Source organism: Balaenoptera physalus, assembly GCF_965194825.1.
Source record: "Balaenoptera physalus genome assembly, chromosome: 1".
NCBI lineage: Eukaryota > Metazoa > Chordata > Mammalia > Artiodactyla > Balaenopteridae > Balaenoptera > Balaenoptera physalus.
This window is the reverse complement of record NC_138882.1, coordinates 121477669-121498987: the sequence shown is the minus strand read 5'-3', so window position 1 is coordinate 121498987 and position 21319 is coordinate 121477669. Positions and strand designations below refer to the sequence as shown.

The 21319-nt window shown below is 37.1% G+C and overlaps 1 protein-coding gene across 7 annotated transcripts in view; it reads right to left on the bottom strand.

Moving 5' to 3' along the window:
- Nucleotides 1–21319, bottom strand: part of DDAH1 (dimethylarginine dimethylaminohydrolase 1) — a 248395-nt gene that overhangs the window by 32540 nt on the left and 194536 nt on the right. For all 7 annotated transcript variants that reach the window (XM_082410547.1, XM_082410543.1, XM_082410545.1 and 4 more), the window contains 3 exons: nucleotides 8879–8978; nucleotides 2261–2334; nucleotides 1337–1456 (listed from right to left, as the gene is read on the bottom strand). In XM_082410547.1, coding sequence (XP_082266673.1) covers nucleotides 1337–1456; nucleotides 2261–2334; nucleotides 8879–8972 — 288 coding nt within the window. In that variant the 5' untranslated portion in view covers nucleotides 8973–8978. The remainder of the gene's footprint in view (nucleotides 1–1336; nucleotides 1457–2260; nucleotides 2335–8878; nucleotides 8979–21319) is intronic.

The window sequence follows — 21319 nt, the reverse complement described above, 5'->3', positions numbered from 1 at the left end:
CATTTTTTTTTATATGCAGAAAGTTGACATAGCCTTCCAGCTGAAACAGAACAAAAGACATTCTCTAAAGGCAACAGAAAAAGCCACCAAATTCAAATTATGAGGTAGATTGTTCAACAACAATTGTTAAAGGTCCTAGAAATACAATCAGAGATACAGTTTGAGAAAAGGAAGAAAGGCCAAGTGAGCTGACTGAAGAAGTTGCAGATAATGCAAAGGGGAAAGTCAGCAAGTGGGAGGCAATGATTGCTTCCCAGACAAACCATACCAAGTCTAGCACTGAGGCAGAAGAGTAAAGACCTGATAGGGCAAACAAATAAACTGTATACCTTGGGGCACACAGACTTCCTCTCTTTGCCTAAGAGGAGTTACTGTCTTGGTCCTCTAATAAGTCATGTGTAGTGCAGGACCACCTGAGAGGAGGGAGCAAAATGTAGTCCCAGCCCACCATTTAGTATTAGCCTTGCGATCTGGAGCGAGCCACTAGATCTAGTTCTTAACTGCAAAATAGAGATAAAACCACCTCCCGCATTCATTTATTCATCATTCTCTTTATTTAAGGACCACCATGGGCCAAGCACAAAGGGGCACAATGGTGAGCAAAACAGACATGGTTTTTGCCCTTATGAAGTGTCCAGATAATCTCCCAGGTTGTTAGTTACAGAGACGGAATGTGCCTTTGAACTGTAAAGCACTGTAACGATGGAAGGTCTTCTTCATTATCAGTGACTTCTACTCTCAATCTAGCTATGTGACCCAAGGCAAGTTGTAATTTTTCTGGACTTTCCTTTCCTATCTGTGAAATAAGAAAATTTCCTTTCCTAAAATTTAAGTGTTCCAATGCAAATGAAGAAGTTAAGATTTTTAGGTACTTCTGAATCATGTCTTTCTAAAAGATTATTATGAAATAGTTCAGAAATACAAAAGGATAAGAATAATGTAATGACCCCATGTGTACCAATTACCTGACTTAGATAAAACATTACAAAGAGCTCTACTGGTGGGATGCCTTCCTTTTCCCCAGAAGAGATAACTGTGATGAGTTTGGTATTTATTATTCTGAATCATGGCCTTTCCAGGAAACCTGGTGTGTAAGTAAGAATGGTTCACCAGTGAAGAACTCTTCCTATAAGTGTACTTCCCAGAGAGTACTTACTAGGTGTTCCCAGTTCCTGATAAATGTGAGGTCATGACAGTGTACATCACAGAAAGCTCAAGTACCAGCCTGTTCTCTCCCTGCCACCCTTGCTTGCTATCCACCCAGTAGACAGAATTAGAAAAACCATGTGGCAGGCACCACCTACTGCGTTTAGAAAGAGCAAAGTTTTATATTTACCTTGAGAGCCTTCTGTGCAGATTCACTGGATCCAATTGCGATGAGGTTAGGCCCAGCCATGCTGCAGAAACTCTTCAAGTGCAAAGTATCGACCACTGGGACTGTGGAGACTGCATAGTCCTATGCATATAATAGAAACAAGTAGTTTGTCATTTCAGAATAATTCTAAAACGCATGCAAATCTGCTCAAAACATTCTTGCTCCTCTGGAGGCTGCCAGGGTCCCTGAACATCTGGAAGGAAAACTGGGACCCACAAGTTTGGGTATTGCCAGTTAAATGAAGATCGCTTCTAAGAAGAAAGTGCAGAGCCCCCTTCCTGATGTGTGACTGCGTCAACAGCTTCACTGGCTGACCTATGTAGTGGGCTACTCTGGAAGGATGAATATCCTGTGTAAACAAGAGCCTCACATCGTCATGGGGAACAGAGCTTTTTGGGGATTACATCCCTTCCTAAGCAGTCTGATGAACCAATCTACTAATGATCAATAGAGTAAAGGGAACTTGGGAGGATGTATGTGCAATGCCTAGCAGAGTTTCCAGCACACAGTAGGCACCCAAGTACAGGTGATCTTTGATTCCAATCTGAAAAATCCACATTTCATGTTAGAGGCAATTGGGACTCCAGATTTTTTTTTAAAGTCATCGATTGTGCCAGAAACATCTGCCAGGTGGTTGTATGAGTATACACTGGGAGAAAACAGATGTCCACGATAACTTTGTCTGTTGCTGCTGTGGGAGTCCCATGAAGCCTATTTATTAAGTTCTAGCTTCTAAAACTTCTAGCAAGCATAAAAAATATTAGGAATTATTTTGCAAAGCCTGTGACATATAAATACCATTATTCATGACATATTGATTCAATGGGTCTATGAATGTTTATTAGGTAGTTACTCTGTGCCAGGCATAAATTATCCTTTACCTACCTTAAAAGTATCAGCCAAGATTTCAGCACCTCGTTGATTTGTCCTTTTGGAAAGGCCCACAAAAAACTCTCTGCCTATAATAAAAGGCATGGAACACAGTCAGTGGGTGGCACCACAGAGATGGCATACTATTTCTCTATCTATAAATAAAGACCTTAAAGCATCACACAGTTCTTTCCTACCGTAGAGGGCAGCTCCACTTGTACTCTGACCCCTGCTCTCTTTACACAAATCTGGTTTCAAATTATTGCCTTTAAAAATAAACTTTTTCAAATTCACAGAGGCAGAAAGTAGAATGGTGGTTGCCAGAGGCTGATGCAGGGGAGGGGGGAGGGGGGAAATGGGGAGTCAGTGTTTAATGGGTATGACGTTTCATTTTGGGAAGGCAGGTAAGTGCTGGAGATGGATGGTGGTGACAGTTGTACAACGTGAATGTAGTTAATAACACTGAACTGTACATTTAAAAGTGGTTAAATGGTAAATTTTATGTTATGTATATTTTACCACAATAAGAGAATAAAGTTTTTATTTAGGAAACCATAGAATTAAACACATTAATAACCTGTAATCAGAAATTAAGCAATAGCAATGACAAGTTAGCAGAGCTTCCTTTTTATCCCTAAAAGAACAATACTAGACAGTCTTGATCAGCTCAAATACCTTTTTCTATAATGTTGATGTAAGGGCTGAAGAAACCATCTGGGTAAAGTGAGTTTAGTGCTGACTGGTCTTCAGGTCTGAGCTCTAACAGCTGTTTTTAAAACAATACACCCATTTATTTCAAATCAACCATCAAAGGTTGATGTAGATAGTGCCTATCTACAAAGCACTAAAGTTTAATTTTTATTTATTTATTTATTTATGGCTGTGTTGGGTCGTCGTTTCTGTGCGAGGGCTTTCTCCAGTTGCGGCAAGCAGGGGCCACTCTTCATCGCGGTGCGCGGGCCTCTCACCATTGCGGCCTCTCTTGTTGCGGAGCACAGGCTCCAGACGCGCAGGCTCAGCAATTGTGGCTCACGGGCCTAGTCGCTCCACGGCATGTGGGATCTTCCCAGACCAGGGCTCGAACCCGTGTCCCCTGCATTGGCAGGCAGACTCTCAACCACTGCGTCACCAGGGAAGCCCCAGCACTAAAGTTTAGAAGAATGAAACTTTCTACTTATTTGGCTTTTCTGAAATTCTACAGTTTTTCTTCTCAGAAGGCAAAACATTAAGTAAAAATGGTCTCCTAGTTACAGGCAAAAAAACAACTATAGTAGATAGAGTTAGGCAATACATAAATGTAGGAATTCTTATCCTCCCTTAATTCTTTGGAAAAGAATTCGACATGAAATGTGGAAAAAGAATTCCAAGAGAAATCAGTATATATTTTGCCTCAGAACAAGTACAAGAAGTGTAGCCATGTAGAAAGAATTGCTTGATAGACTTTACAGCTATTACAACTTTTATCTTCGTGGTGTCCTTATAAAAGGGGTAAAAGACATAGGTCAAATGATGTTATGATAAATTCCATTGGCTTATGCTGTTGGCAGACACAGGAATTGTTGACGGCATGTTGACAGTGTTTTTGGTAATGGTATGATTGTGTTGTCCCTTAAGAAAACTCACTACGTACAAATCAAAACTTAAGTAAGAGAAAGATCCTTTACTTAACAAAAGTATTATTCACTTTATTAAAAAAGTCAGTTGAAATTAAAAACAAATCAAATTTCCTTAATTCTCTTAAGATAAATATAGATTTATAAATTAGATTTACATTTTTAAGAAAAACATTTAATGCATTAGCAAATTTAAATGCATTTACAGTGGGCCTTGCACATTACTTCCATTTTAAGAGACTAAGATGAGATAGGAACGTACAAAGAAATGCAAACTGCTTATCTCTTTAAAAAGTAAGTTGGACTTCTGTTTCTAGCAGTATGGTGGGCTATATCCCTTAAATGGCCTTCCTGATAAAAAAAACTGAAGTACTGGAATAAAAATATTAAAAAGGCTTTTTTCTGGTGTTATGTCTCTTATGTCATTTTCTTCTATACCAATTCACCCTCTTTTTTGTTTTTTTCCTTCCTTACCTCATTCTTTCATAGGAGATATCAGGTCATTTGTCCTACTGACTTTCCTACAGTCTGGATTTGGTTGATTGCTTCCTTGTGTACCATCTAAAATTAAATTGTTCCTTTATCCTTTGTATTTTTTGGCAAACTGATAGTCTATGTAGATGCTTCTTTAGATTCTTGTTCAATTTTTTTTTTTTTTGGATAGGACTACTTCAGAGGTGGGGCTGTACTTCTACTGCATCACATCCTGAGGCACATGACTGACTGTCACACTTTCAGTGATGCTAGAATGATCAGTGTGTTCAGGTGGTATCAGCCAGATTCCTCCATTATAAAGTCTCCCACTCATTTTTTTAAAATTGTTGTTTCATTCCTTTATCTTTTTTTTTTTTTTTCCCCACCGTGTGGCATGCGGGATCTTAGTTCCCCGACCAGGGATTGAACCCGTGCCCTCTGCATTGGGAGTGTGGACTCTTAACCACTGGACCGCCAGGGAAGTCCCTCATATAAAAGTTTTAACATCCTTTGATGATCATTGCACAGGTCCATTGTTTTATCAGGGATCTACGTTTACTGGCTAGAATTCTAAAAATAAAAACTTTTCTCAATCAAGTATTTGGTCTACTTGAAATAGAATTCACAAAGAAAAGATAGGCTAAATATGCTTGAGTCTTTCCTTTATATTTATCAATTATCATAATAATGAGTTGGTATCCCAGCAACTTATAATAATGACCAATATGTTTTTTTAAAAAAACATCATTAGCCACTAATAAGCCAAAGAATAAATCATAATGGAAATCAGAAAATATCTGGAATTAATGATAACAAAAATATTCATATCAAAACACAACGGATTCCGCTAAAGTTGTACTTGAAAAGCTTTATAGCCTTAAATGCTTACATTAAGAAGAAGAAAGGTTCAAAATTAAAGAGACAAAATTCCACCTTGAAATTCAAGGAAAAAAGAACAATAAAAACAAAGGAATTTGAAGGAAGGAAATACAGGTAGAAACAGGAAGAGAAAAGGAAACATATGAGAGAGAGGGTTCAATAAAGCCCAAAGTTGGTTCTTTGAAAAGATTAATAAAATTGACAGATCTCTGGCAAGAAATAGAAGGCACAAATAAACATTATGAACGAAAAGGGGACATAGCTGTAGTTGTTGTGAAACTTAAAACAGATATTAAGAAAATATGAATAACTTTATAGCCAATATTTAAAAAACTTAGATAAAATAAATAAAGTCTCAGAAAACAAAACTCACCAAAACTGGCTCAGAAAAACCTCAATAGTCATATAATCATTACAGAAACAGAACTGGTTTAAAATCTCCCCACAAAGAAAGCACCAGGTCCACAGGGCCTGTTTATAGGTAAGTTCTACCAAAGTCAAGGAATGCACAATTAAAGTTATACTGATTTTAGAGAACAGAAACATAGGAAATATTCCCTAATACATTTTATATGAGGTTAACATAACTTCAACCAAAGCCAGACAAGGATAACAAAAAAGAAAAATTATAGGCCGCAGAAACAAAATCTTAAACAATTATCTAATTGTTTAGATAATTAAACAACTAAATACAAACTAAATACAACGCTAATAAAAAGAGTATATATCTTGATCAAGTTTGATTTCATCCCAGGGATGTAAACTTTGACCATTGATATCAGAAAATCAATTAATGTAATTAACCACATCAATAGATTAAAGAAAAAAATCATATAATCATTGAATCGAAATAAGAGTTCGTCACCTGAAATTCCATTTCTAGCTGTTTACTTTAGAGAAACTCTTATACATGTCCCCAAGAGACACACACAAGACTGTACAGAGCAGCATTGAAGATAGTAGACAAAAACTGAAAAGCACTCAAACATACATCAACAGTAAAATGAATAAATACATCGTTCGGTATTCTTACCATGGAATTCCACACAGCAGTGAAAATGAATGAACTCCAGCTACATGGATCAAGTTAGATCAACGGCAGAAAAATCACACAAGAGTTCATACAGTATCATCCTAATTATACAAGCCGTAAGAAAAGTGAAACTAAACAACATATAATTTTAGGAATGCATATATTGAGGTAAAACTCAAAGAAAGACAAGACAGTGATTAACACAAAATTCAGGCTACCTCAAGCTGGGAGGAGAGAAAGTTTGGGAGTGGGGCTTCCATGGTCCTGGCAATGTTCTATTTCTTACACCAGGTGTTAGGTACTCAGGTGATCATTTTTATTATTGGTCTTTAAACTGTACATAAACATTTTATAACTCTTTTTTATATGCTCCATATATCACAAAAATAAATAAGTGGAAGTAGAAGTAAGTTGATGTTGTCTATTTCAGAGAAATAGGACTGAAACAACTTCTACCAGTAGCTGCTTGCTTGCTTGACTGACAGATTTCCCAGCGAAACTGGAGTTGGAAGCCTCTTTCCTTCTGTCCATTTCCTGATCAATTATTAATGAAGCTCTGAGTTACAGAAGGAAGAAGACACAGAGTGTATGGGAAGCGCTCCAGATTTTGGTTCTTACTCAACTGCATAATGTAAAAATTGAGTGGTGATGTTTGTACAATGTTGTGAATGTAATTAATGCCACTCAAATTGTACACTGAAAAATGGTTAAAATGGCAAATTTTATGTTATATATATTTTACTACAATTTTTAAAAAGGGAAAAAATCGAGAAGTAGGAAATAGAAGGTAGGATCACACATTAGGTATGACTGAGGAGCCAAGCAGATAAAGATCTTAATATCACAACACTATCTCAGTTTTCAATAAAATAACTTTTAAGGTAATAAGTATTGAATATTACTAAAACAAAGCTTACAGATGTGTCCAAGGCAAACCTCAGTACTTAGTACCTAATTAGAAGTTATGGGAAAAACATTAGGCTTGAGATGCTGTGGAAAGACCTTTGACCAATGGAAGAGGTTCCTAAGCTTTGCCGAAACAATGAGAAGATTTTAGGGAATCTTGTTCAGCTCAGCTGTTGAGATAACTAAACGGCTGTGAATACAGCTTGTTTTAAATCATTCTTCACATAGCATCAGTACCTGCTCACAGCAAGTTATTTATTATACAGCTATGTTCTGGTAAAAAAGAATTTTATTGTAAGGAAGTGTGAGTAACACATCTAGCTTTTCACAAAAGCCTATTTTCTTAAGAGAAACAGACTGTTGTTCTGTGCTACTAAAAAGAATGAAAAGTGCCATCAATGGGAGACACAAAGAATATTCTAAGCGGAACTTACTAGGCAGATTCAAAGAATGCCTGAGTCGGCTTGGACACAACTGGAGCTGAGAATGCAGCGTAGGTCTCTCTGACCCCTTGTTCTGTGTTCTTATGGCTCAGTGGGTGTGCACATCAAACCCCAGAGGCAGGCCCATTGCCTGTGACAGTGGTGGCACAGGTTGTGCAGGGCACAACTCCAGGGGAGGCTTTCCACAAACCTATGATAAAAATGGCACCCCCTGGGGCTCGGTGACAGTCCCCACCCACAAGTATGTGACACCAAGCAAGGAACTATGCAAATGTCCCAGGATAAAGACTCCTCCTCCTCCAGGAACATTAATTTTTTTCAAAATGTAAGTTATACAAAACATTATTTTTATATTAAAATGAAGATGGCTATATTTTGTCTATATACATGGGATTCGATACAAAATTCACATCAGCTAAAATATTAGACTTCCAAGAAGCTCCATGCTTTCCGTGGGCCACATGGGTCTACATTCCCAAATCTCTGGGGACCAGCCTCTGCTGTTAGGGCTACATCTGTGAAACAGGTATTTATTCTTTGACAAGTAGGGGAAAATAAACTCTCATTATCAATTAAAAATTATTATTGATTGTCTTGTTTATCAGTATAACTAGAATGAACCTGGTGACCCAGATTTTAGCACATGACTTTACAAAACAATAATAATATGATCATAAAGAGCTGGAAAGGTTAAATGCTAAAATTATCATTTCTTTAGTAGCTATATTATATGCAGTATAAAAACTGATTTCAGTTAAATCAATAATAATATCAGCTGTTTATATTTTGTTGAGTTCTGCTATTATTCATTTGGCATTAAGCCAAGCCAATCTGCACTGAAAAGTATTTAAATCTATCTTGCCATCTGGGAAGAAAAATTATTTGTAAATGACACATCTTGAATTAAGAGTCTTTCAAATACAGCCCAGATATACTGTCACACAATGCAAAGCTATGCAAACCGTAAACTAATGTTGTAGAACACAGTAGACACAACCTATAAAATGAAATGTATATACTGATAACGTGTAAAAATATGAAAATACGTGCATACAAAAGTACTAAAGGTACTTTAATATTCAATAAAAAAAGTATTCAATAACCCAAATATTGAAATGATTATCTTTGAATGAAAGGTCATTTTTAATTTTCTCTCTTTTGTGCTTTTCTGTATTTTCCAAATTACCCTTACTTTGGTAATTAAAAAAAAACTATAATTAAACAAGGGGATATAGGCCAGGTATTAGAAATATTTTTAGATAGGAAAAAGTAAGTACAACTGTACCTGTGAATAAGACATCTCCACCATCTAAGGTTGCATTCTCATCTTTCATCTCTACTATGTTGAGCTGAAGTTTTTCTAATGCTTCTTTCATCATGTCAACCTGTTGAAAATAAAATGATTCAGATTAATATTCTACCATTTTCTAACAAGAAAACCAATCATCTAAAAGTTCAGAACACTGAATTATGCCCCCATGTGCACACATACACATATACAATGCACACCCTCATGAATTTGTGAATGTGTGTAGTATAGTTTGGACCAGCCATGATCATTTGCAAGAGAAGAAATTATCTATTAGGAATTGTCCATTTTGTCTCCTTCTAGTCTAACATCGAGTCAATATTATACTCCTTTCGTTCTGTCGGAGTCTGACTGCTTAGAGGACACCGTTGAAGGTGTGACTAATTAGGGCACAAGAGTCAAGAGAGGCGGGAGGCAGAACATCCAACCTTCCTACCCGTCCCAGAAAAACAGAAGATTTAATTTTAAATCTTAAGTCAGCCATTCAGTCAGAATTGCACACACAGAGTAATATGTGGAAGGAATATCAATGACAATAACCAATAACTTGAAATCTCAGCCCATTGGAGAGTCACTGTTTTCTATTCAAATATTTTCTAAAATGTCAGAACATCTAAGGCTTCTCTGTAAATCTGAACTGTTATTTAAATTTAACCTAGGTCTCTAGAGGTGATTAACAAATACAATAATTGTAATCAAACCAAAGAATACCTGAAAATGAATTTCGGGATCTTTCTATGATCCCAGGGTACAGTCTAAAGCACAGAGATATCCTGGGCCAAACTAGGGAACACTTGTAGTAAGGTTTACATTAATACAAGAAAAAAATGTAAGGCATAACAAACGCCCTTTGAAGTCCTTCCAGCAGCTCAACAAAACAATTTAAATATTTCTGAAGGTCTGTATAACTTTTAACATGGTAAAGGTCTACATTGAGAAGACATGAACAGGGACTAAGGGAAAAACAAGAGATCACATGACACTGGGAAAAGTAAAAGTTCCGCCAAAATACAGCATGCCCAGTACACATAGTGAAGTCGTCAAAGAAGAGTTTAGGAGACATAAATATAGCAGAGTAACTTCTAAAGTAATAAAAACATGGAAATACTTTGACAGCAAGCCTGACATTCATGCAGTCAAAAAAATTAAAGAGAATGCAAAATAAAATAAATATATCATCTCATCCTTGTCCTGGAACTCGTGTAAAAATTCCACAAGCCAGAGTGACTCAGAACAATAAAAAATTATTTCCATGGATGAAATGGTCTTAAAGTAATAAATACATCTAGTGACCTCTTTTAAACGGTAGAATAGGTTTTCCTATGTAACAGGAAGTGAAATCGTTGCTATAGCATAAAAAAGAAGGAAAACAATATCTACCATGACTCATTGGGTTACAGTGAACCTAGGAAAACACACAACTGCTTCCTTCCAGCATCTGCCTGTGTGTCCATGGAAAATTCATTGAGTTTAGAGAAATCATGAGAACTGAGCTACTGTTACCTTTTGTTTCTATTATGAATGCTACTGCTTCCGTTATAAGTTAACATTTCAGAGATTACTAGGAATTCAGCAATAACATGAAAAGTTTATATGTAATAACTCAGGAACTTTATTCAACTCTTAATTAACAGTTCAAAAAGAACAGAAGTAGGGAGATTAACAGATACCAGTTTCAGGAACATTGCACTTCTTTATAGGTCCTATGTCTTTCAAATTAATGTTTTAGGGATAAAATTCTTGCGGTTTCTTAAAAGTTAAAACAGCTGCACTGACATGAAAAAACTGGCTTTTGTGTAAGGGCCGTACTTAAAAAAATTCAGTCACATCTATATAAACAAACAAAAAAATTCAGTCACATCTATATAAACAAATTCAGTCACATCTATGTAGGTACATACCACAAACACGGGTAATACTATTACTTTCAGAGTTAAGGGTATGGACAAGTTAAAAAATGTTTTAAACACTAACTAAACAGTCTTGAGAATTGCAGGACCATATGGCATCAGATGTGCAATGCTAACCCTGATGAAATTTCTGAAGAAGAAACAAGAGAGGCTGAACCCAGAGGCTCAGCTCCATTGAAAACCGCACGCTCTTTGGCACAAGGGTTCCATGAAGCAGACAAACTCGGCTGCAAACAAGGCCCAGTGTTGCCCTGACACACCGTCCCATAACAAGCTAGCTATTCAGGTAAACAGAACACTAAATATAATTATAGAAGTGGGAATTTTTGCTGGAAAATGTCCAAACCATGAGCCTTCAAGAAACTGCCCATTCTGTGGTTACATGGCTATGGTTAATGTTGACTTAATTAAGCTTCAAGAGGAAAAAAAAAAAAAGGTCAAAAACACACCCACCTTTCACTGAGACAGTAATCTTGCAGAGTGGAAATTAGCATTACTCAGGGTAGAGAGAAACTGTCAGAACAAATAGTATTAATCCCAAAGGCTGAGTTGAATGGGTCATTTTAGCCCATGAAATTAGAAACAAAAAGGGCAAATTATAGAAACAACCTTAATTTAAACTTAACTATATTATTTTCATACTCTATTCTAAAAAATTTACAAGAACTTCTTCCTTCCCTTTTCACTCTACATGCATTCTTCTTTTCTTTTCTTTTTTTTTTTTTTAAACTTTATACTTCCATTTCTTTTTGCCCCATCTTTTCTCCTCCCACCCTTTGCTACAGATTCCTTCCCTGGCCATAGGGGGTTCAGGCCACCCCTGCCGCTTCCAACCCATATGTCTAGAGTGGGTACTATTTTTGAGGTAATTGTCTTTTTCTTTTCTTCTTCCCTCACTCCCTTTCTTTGTTTTCTGGAGTACAAATGTTAAAAAATGTAGAGTTCTTGGGGTTACACATTCACAGTCACTCCTGGGACTGTCTGTATAGCGTAGTGTTATGATCCAGGGCCTGGGGTTCAAATCACAACTCTGCTACTTATTAGCCAAGTGACCTTAGGTTGTTTAACTTTCTGAACCTCAGTTTTCTCATCTTTAAAATGGGTGGTTAGTCATAATAGTAACAACTTCCTAGGCTCCTCCTGCACATTAAATACACGTAAAACACTTAGCACATGATAATTACTCAATAAATATTAGATATGGCTTTTGTTATTTTGATGAAAACCAGCTTGTGTGGACCCAGTGACAAATACTTGTACTATGAAACTGACCCACAAGGGAAAAGCTGTTGTTTTCTCTTACATTTGGATGAGTTTCTTGTTTTTTACCACCCCATGACATATCCCATCTGCTTTCTAGTGAATTAAAATTAGTCTTTTCTGCAAAGCCAGTGTAAAGTCAGAGCACATACATTGAGGACACATTTAAATTTAAATCATTCCAATCTGATTTCTTTCCAGTTACTGGAAGTTGTCAGGCTATATGGTAGATTTCTTGTATAATCTCTGCTTTGAAATAGCCCTCTGGAGGTAATACACAAGGTGGGAAGTGGCCTGTCTGGTAAGATGTCCCACAGGACTCAAAAGAGTGTCAGCCAAGATGATACAGAATGATTACAGTTACTGAAGACATTACACTTGGGCTTGTCTAAAGAATTCCCTCTCCTTCTCAATGCCTGGTCTCCTTTTCTCACCTTTTCTGTTCTACTCTCTTCTTACTTTCTTTTACGGCTCTCATTTCTTTTCCCTCATTTGTCCTATCATGTTTATATCATCATCCTGCCTTCTCACTTCACTCCTTTTGGGTTCTCACGGTGAATGGAGAGAACTGGGGATTTGAATACAGGCTCTATCACTTATTAACAATATGACTTGGGATGAGTTAACTTCTCTGAGCCCAAGTTTCCTAATCTGCAAGTGGGATAATGTTTTCTTTCTAATGGGGATTATGTGAGTAACAAATAAACTAATACACATAAAGCACCTAGCTCAGCACCTGACACATTGTGTTCAAAACTAGTAGTTGCTGGTATCATTATTATTTTGCCCTAAATTAACTCAGTGCTTTGGATTCTGGCTACCTTTCAAAAAAATTAAAATTAAAAATAAAACATACCATTTTCATCATTAAATAAAACACCTTTTGATACCAACTCTCCTTTTCTTCTTGCAAAATTCCGCCCAAACACAAAATATCAAAAAAAAAAAAAAAAAAAAACTTTCACAGTTTTATTAGCAAGTTATTGAATATATTTCATAATAGTCTGCAGTACACCATAATTAGCTTAATACTTTTCATTTAGATGCCAATATTTTCCAGTTAGCCCTATCCAAAGTTGACTTTGTTGCATATTTTCAACAACATCCACTTTGAATGTTTCACATCTTCCCTTTGGATGCTGTGAATGTGCTCACAGGGCCTGATGAACAGTTCTGTGCTGCGCTCCATTAAGAACCTGCACCTCCATTTGCCAAGCCACTTTCCTTTAGCTGCTTCTGCTCAGTGGGCTGCCAGATGTTCTGACTGCAAATGAGGCCCTTGGCATTGGCCTGTCCACAGCTGACAAATCTCAGTCACCCACAGTTCTGCCCTGCGCTGGGAGCTGTGCTGTCAACACTATTACTAGTACGTTTTCAATGCCCATCCATTTAGATGTTCTGAGTCCCTTCTAACTAATCATATTATAAGAGTTTGAAAATTATCCTGTCATCCTATCCATACTCTGCTCTACCTCTGAGGAGCTGAATAGCAGCAACATAGCTTTGTTGGTAGTGAGATGGTTTCATTTTCTCAACTTGTCACTGACTGTGTTTGGCTGTTTAATGTTAAGTATGACATGTGGATAATGCTGAGGAAGCCACTCAAGAAGCGGATGTGATGTCTCCAGCATGTCATGACACACCTGGTTTGGAACTTGCATCAAAATTACACTGTGTTGATCCTGGTCAGACACAAACTTTCATTTGTTTATGCCACCTTAATGTCCTTTGTTAATCATTACATCTTTGGTCACTATGGCCACTTGGACTAGTACATTTGGCTGATTTTGTAACAATACTTAATGTTCACATCACGCTTTCACATGTATTTTCTCATTTGGTCAACATTTCAAGTTCAAGGAGATTGGTTCAAGATGGCAGAATAGAAGGACGTGCTCTCACTCCCTCTTGTGAGAACACCAGAATCACAACTAACTGCTGAACAATCATCAACAGGAAGACACTGGAACTCACCAAAAAAGATACCCCACATCCAAAGAAAAAGGAGAAGCCATAATGACATGGTCGGAGGGGCACAATCACAATAAAATCAAATCCCATAACTGCTGGGTGGGTGACTCACAAACTGGAGAACACTTATACCACAGAAGTCCACCCACTGGAGTGAAGGTTCTGAGCCCCACGTCAGGCTTCCGAACCTGGGGGTCCAGCAATGGGAGGAGGAATTCCTAGAGAATCAGACTTTGAAGGCTAGTGGGATTTGATTGCAGGACTTCGACAGTACTGGGGGAAACAGAGACTCCACTCTTGGAGGGCACACACAAAGTAGTGTGCACATCGGGACCCAGGGGAAAGAGCAGTGACCCCCCACAGAGACTGAACCAGACCTACCTGCTAGTGTTGGAGGGTCTACTGGAGAGGCGGGGGGTGGCTCTGTCTCACCGTGAGGACAAGGACACTGGCAGCAGAAGTTCTGGGAAGTACACCTTGGCATGAGCCCTCCCAGCGTCCACCATTAGCCCCACCAAAGAGTCCAGGTAGGCTCCAGTGTTGGGTCACCTCAGGCCAAACAACCAACAGGGAGGGAACACAGCCCCACCCATCAGCAGAAAAGCAGATTAAAGTTTTACTGAGCTTTGCCTACCAGAGCAACAGCCAGCTCTACACACCACCAGTCCCTCCCATCAGGAAACTTGCACAAGCCTCTTAGACAGCCTCATCCACCAGATGGCAGACAGCAGAAGCATGAAGAACTACAATCCTGTAGTCTGTGGAACAAAAGCCACATTCACAGAAAGATAGACAAGATGAAAAGACAGAGGGCTATGTACCAGATGAAGGAAGAAGATAAAACCCCAGAAAAACAACTAAATGAAGTGGAGATAGGCAACCTTCCAGAAAAAGAATTCAGAATAATGATAGTGAAGATGATCCAGGACCTCAGAAAAAGAATGGAGGCAAAGATTGAGAAGATGCAAGAAGTGTTTAACAAAGATCTAGAAGAATTAAAGAACAAACAAACAGAGTTGAACAATACAATAACTGAAATGAAAACTACACTAGAAGGAATCAATAGCAGAATAACTGAGGCAGAAGAACGGATAAGTGACCTGGAAGACAGAATGGTGGAATTCACTGCTGCGGAACAGAATAAAGAAAAAAGAATGAAAAGAAATGAAGACAGCCTAAGAGACCTCTGGGACAACATGAAACGCAACAACATTCACATTATAGGGGTCCCAGAAGGAGAAGAGAGAGAGAAAGGACCCAAGAAAATATTTGAAGAGATTATAGTTGAAAACTTCCCTAACATGGGAAAGGAAATAGCCACCCAAGTCCAGGAAGCACAGAGAGTCCCATACAGGATAAACCCAAGGAAAAACATGCCGAGACACACAGTAATCAAATTGGCAAAAATTAAAGACACAGAAAAATTATTGAAAGCAGCAAGGGAAAAACGACAAATAACATACAAGGGAACTCCCATAAGGTTAAGAGCTGATTTCTCAGCAGAAACTCTACAAGCCAGAAGGGAGTGGCATATACTTAAAGTGATGAAAGAGAAAAACCTACAACCAAGATTACTCTACCCAGCAAGGATCTCATTCAGATTCGATGGAGAAATCAAAAGCTTTACAGAAAAGCAAAAGCTAAGAGAATTCAGCACCACCAAACCAGCTCTATAGCAAATGCTAAAGGAACTTCTCTAAGTGGGAAACACAGGAGAAGGAAAGGACCTACAAAAACAAACCCAAAACGATTAAGAAAACGGTAACAAGAACATACATACTGATAATTACCTTAAACGTGAATGGCTTAAATGCTCCAACCAAAAGACACAGGCTCGCTGAATGGATACAAAAACAAGACCCATATATATGCTGTCTACAAGAGACCTACTTCAGACCTAGGGACACATACAGACTGAAAGTGAGGGGATGGAAAAAGATATTTCATGCAAATGGAAATCAAAAGAAAGCTGGGGTAGCAATTCTCATATCAGACAAAAAGACTTTAAAATAAACAATATTACAAGAGACAAAGAAGGACACTATATAATGATCAAGGTATCAATCCAAGAAGAAGATATAACAATTATAAATATATATGCACCCAACATATGAGCACCTCAAAACATAAGGCAACTGCTAACAGCTATAAAAGAGGAAATCGACAGTAACACAATAATAGTGGGGGATTTTATCACCTTACTTACACCAATGGACAGATCATCCAAACAGAAAATTAATAAGGAAACACAAGCTTTAAATGACACAACAGACCAGATAGATTTAATTGATATTTAAAGGACATTCCACCCAAATACAGCAGATTACACTTTCTTCTCAAGTGAGCACGGAACATTCTCCAGGATAGATCACACCTTTGGTCACAAATCAAGCCTCAGTAAATTTAAGAAAATTGAAATCATATCAAGCATCTTTTCTGACCACAACGCTATGAAATCAGAAATCAGTTACAGGGAAAAAAACGTAAAAAACACAAACACATGGAGGCTAAACAGTACGTTACTAAATAACCAAGAGATCACTGAAGAAATCAAAGAGGAAATCAAAAAATACTTAGAGACAAATGACAATGAAATCATGATGATCCAAAACCTATGGGATGAAGCAAAAACAGTTCTAAGAGGGAAGTTTAGAGCTATACAAGCCTACCTCAAGAAAGAAGAAAAATCTTAAAAAAACAATCTAACCTTACACCTAAAGGAACTAGAGAAAGAAGAACAAACAAAACCCAAAGTTAGCAGAAGGAAAGAGATCATAAAGATTAGAGCAGAAATAAATGAAATAAAAACAAAGAAAACAATAGCAAAGATCAATAAAAATAAAAGCTGGTTCTTTGAGAAGATAAACAAAATTGATAAACCATTAGCCAGACTCATCAAGAAAAAGAGGGAGAGGACTCAAATCAATAAAATTAGAAATGAAAAAGGGAAGTTACAACAGACACCGCAGAAATACAAAGCATCCCAAGAGACTACTACAAGCAACTCTATGCCAATAAAATGGACAACCTGGAAGAAATGGACAAATTCTTAGAGAGGTATAACCTTCCAAGACTGAACCAGGAAGAAATAGAAACTATGAACAGACCAATCACAAGTAATGAAATTGAAACTGTGATTAAAAATCTTCCAACAAGCATAAGTCCAGGACCAGATGGCTTCACAGGTGAATTCTATCAAACATTTAGAGAAGAGCTAACACCCATCCTTCTCAAACTCTTCTAAAAAACTGCAGAGAAAGGAATACCCCCAAACTCATTCTATGAGGCCACCATGACCCTGATACCAAAACCAGACAAAGATACTACAAAAAGAGAAAATTACAGACCAATATCACTGATGAATACAGATGCAAAAACCCTCAACAAAATACAGGCAAACAGAATCCAACAACACATTCAAAGGATCATACACCATGATCAAGTGGGAGTTATCCCAAGGATGCAAGGATTCTTCATTATATGCAAGTCAATCAATGTGATACACCACATTAACAAATTGAAGAATAAAAACCATATGATCATCTCAATAGATGCAGAAAAAGCTTTTGACAAAATTCAACACCCATTTATGATAAAAACTCTCCAGAAAGTGGGCATAGAGGGAACCTACCTCAACATAATAAAGGCCATATACAACAAACTCACAGCAAACATCATTCTCAATGGTGAAAAGCTGAAAACATTTCCTCTCAGATCAGGAACAAGACAAGGATGTCCACTCTCACCACTATTATTCAACATAGTTTTGGAAGTCCTAGTCACGGCAATCAGAGAAGAATAAGAAATAAAAGGAATACAAATTGGAAAAGAAGAAGTAAAAGTGTCACTGTTTGCAGATGACATGATACTATACATAGAGAATCCTAAAGATGCCACCAGAAAACTACTAGAGCTAATCAATGAATTTGGTAAAGTTGCAGGATACAAACTTAAAGTACAGAAATCTCTTGCATTCCTAGACACTAACAACAAAAGATCAGAAAGAGAAATTAAGGGAACAATCTCATTCACCATTACAACAAAAAGAATAAAACACCTAGGAATAAACCTACCTAAGGATGTCAAAGACCTGTACTCAGAAAACTATACAGCACTGATGAAAGAAATCAAAGATGATATAAGTAGATGGAGAGATATACCATGTTCTTGGATTGGAAGAATCAATATTATGAAAGTGACTATACTACCCAAAGCAATCTACAGATTCAATGCAATCTCTATCGAATTACCAATGGCATTTTTTACAGAACTAGAACGAAAAAAATCTTAAAATTTGTATGGAGACACTAAAGACCCCGAATAGCCAAAGCAGTCTTGAGGGAAAAAAATGGAGCTGGAGGAATCAGACTCCCTGACTTCAGACTATACTACAAAGCTACAGTAATCAAGACAATATGGTACTTGCACAAAAAAAGAAATATAGATCAATGGAACAAGATAGAAAGCCCAGAGATAAACTCACACACCTATGGTCAACTAATCTATGACAGAGGAGGCAAGGATATACAATGGAGAAAAGACAGTCTCTTCAATAAGTGGTGCTGGGTAAACTGGACAGCTACATGTAAAAGAATAAAATTAGAACACTCCCTAACACCATACACAAAAATAAACTCAAAATGGATTAGAGACCTAAATGTAAGACCGGACACTATAAAACTCTTAGAGGAAAACATAGGAAGAACACTCTTTGACATAAATCACAGCAAGATCTTTTTTGATCCACCTCCTAGAGTAATGGAAATAAAAACAAAAATAAACAAATGGGACCTAATGAAACTTTAAAGATTTTGCACAGCAAAGGAAACCATAAACAAGACGAAAAGACAACCCTCAGACTGGGAGAAAATATTTGCAAATGAATCAACAGACAAAGGATTAATCTCCAAAATATATAAACAGCTCATGCAGCTCAATATTTAAAAAATAAACAGCTCAATCCAAAAATGGGCAGAAGACCTAAATAGACATTTCTCCAAAGAAGACATACAGATGGCCAAGAAGCACATGAAAAGCTGCTCAGTATCACTAATTATTAGAGAAATGCAAATCAAAACTACAATGAGGTGTCATCTCACACCAGTTAGAATGGGCATCATCAGAAAATCTACAAACAACAAATGCTGGAGAGGGTGTGGAGAAAAGGGAACCCTCTTGCACTGTTGGTGGGAATGTAAACTGATACAGCCACTATGGAGAACAGTATGGAGGTTCCTTAAAAAACTAAAGATAGAATTACTATATGACCCAGCAATCCCACTATTGGGCATATACCCAGAGAAAACCATAATTCAAAAAGACACATGTACCCCAGTGTTCATTGCAGCACTATTTACAATAGCCAGGTCATGGAAGCAACCTAAATGCCCATCGACAGATGAATGGATAAAGAAGATGTGGTACATATATACAATGGCGTATTACTCAGCCATAAAAAGGAACGAAAATGGGTCATTTGTAGAGACGTGGTTGGACTTAGAGACTGTCATACAGAGTTAAGTAACTAAAAAAGAGAAAAACAAATATCGTATATTAACGCATATATGTGGAACCTAGAAAAATGGTACAGATGAACCAGTTTGCAGAGCAGAAATTGAGACACAGATGTAGAGAAGAAACGTATGGACACCAAGGGGGGAAAGCGGTGGGTGGTGGCGGTTGTGGTGTGATGAATTGGGAGATTGGGATTGACATGTATACACTGATGTGTATAAAATGGATGACTAACAGAACTTGCTGTATAAAAAAATAAAAAAAGAAAAAAGAAAAACTAGTGAGATCAAATAAAGTCTATAGTTTGGTTAAGAGTAGTGTTGCAACATTAATTTCCTAGTTCTGACAAATGGTTATACAAGATGTTAACTTTAGGGCAAGGTGAGTAAAAGGTATATAGGACTCTCTGGGCTATCTTTGTAACTTTCCTGTAAATTTAAATTATTCCAAAATACAGTGCTGATTAGAAAGAAAAAAAGAAGATAAAAATGATAGATCTTAAAAAAGAAAGTGGTTTATGCACTAAATGTTTTGTGCCTTGGTCTAATATTAACATGATGTCTGTGTAAAATGACTAAAAGAACCAGTGTTGAATCACGTTATATTTCCTGTCATTCTGTATTATCCCAGATTGCTAAATGTGTTCTTTCCAAGAAGTTTGATTGAATTACGGTATACGTTTACTGTCCTATGTGACAGTTTTGCCATTGTTAGAGATTTCAGTAATTAAAATGGGAAACAGAAACTTAAAAAAAACCACAAACATTTCAAGTTCAATAAACATTTAGTGGATGTCAACTTTTTAAAAAAATAAGCTGCAAAGATTAAAAAAAAACCCCACAAAACCATAGTCCTTGTCCCCGAGAAGTTAACGATGTAGTAGGGCAGATATATCTTATGAATATATAGTGACAATAAAATAGAATATTTGTTGGGATGCTCAGAATAACTCCAAAAGGTAGGAAGGGTATGCATTGGTATACCTATTTTACATATGAGTAAACTGAGGCTAAGGGAGGCTGACTGACTTGAGTTAAGCTTCCTGAGCCCATGCCCATGTTCATGTTCATCTTCACTGCACTTTGTGATCATGATTCTCCTGAGGTCATATCATAGAGCACAGCCCACATCAGAATTGAAGCTCATGTCTTCTCTTTTCCAACTCTGCATATTTAAGTCTACTGGGTATTAGATGGTCCTATGCTAAGGTGACTCTGGATTCCATGATCTCTTCATATCAGAGATGGATGAAATTTCTGTATATTAGAGCCCTAGGATGCTAAGGTGTGGTATAATAAAAAACGCTAAGTAATATGAACAGGATGTATAAGTCCCACCAAGAATGTTCACCAAGGATAGCCTGCATTTTAATAACCACCCTTCAACTTTGGGATGCCTTATATTTGTTCACTGGTTTATTCCTTAACTTTTCTATATGTGCTAATGAAATTACTAAAATTAACCAAAACTACTAAAAAAAAAAAAAAAGATCAAAGAGAGGTTTAACATACTAAATGACTCAAACTTAAAAATTCCTAAATAAAAACATATTGAAATTCTCTTCTATATTATAATTTTAGGAAAAAGCTCTTAGGAGGGATTTAGTTAGCAATATAATAGCAAACATCCATATAGTCCTCCTATGTGCCAGATACTCTACTAAGAACTCATATTCAACTTATCTAACCTTCATAATCCAATGAAACAAGTACAAACATTATTTCTGTCTTGCAGATGAGGGAGCTGAGGCAGGGTAGTGACT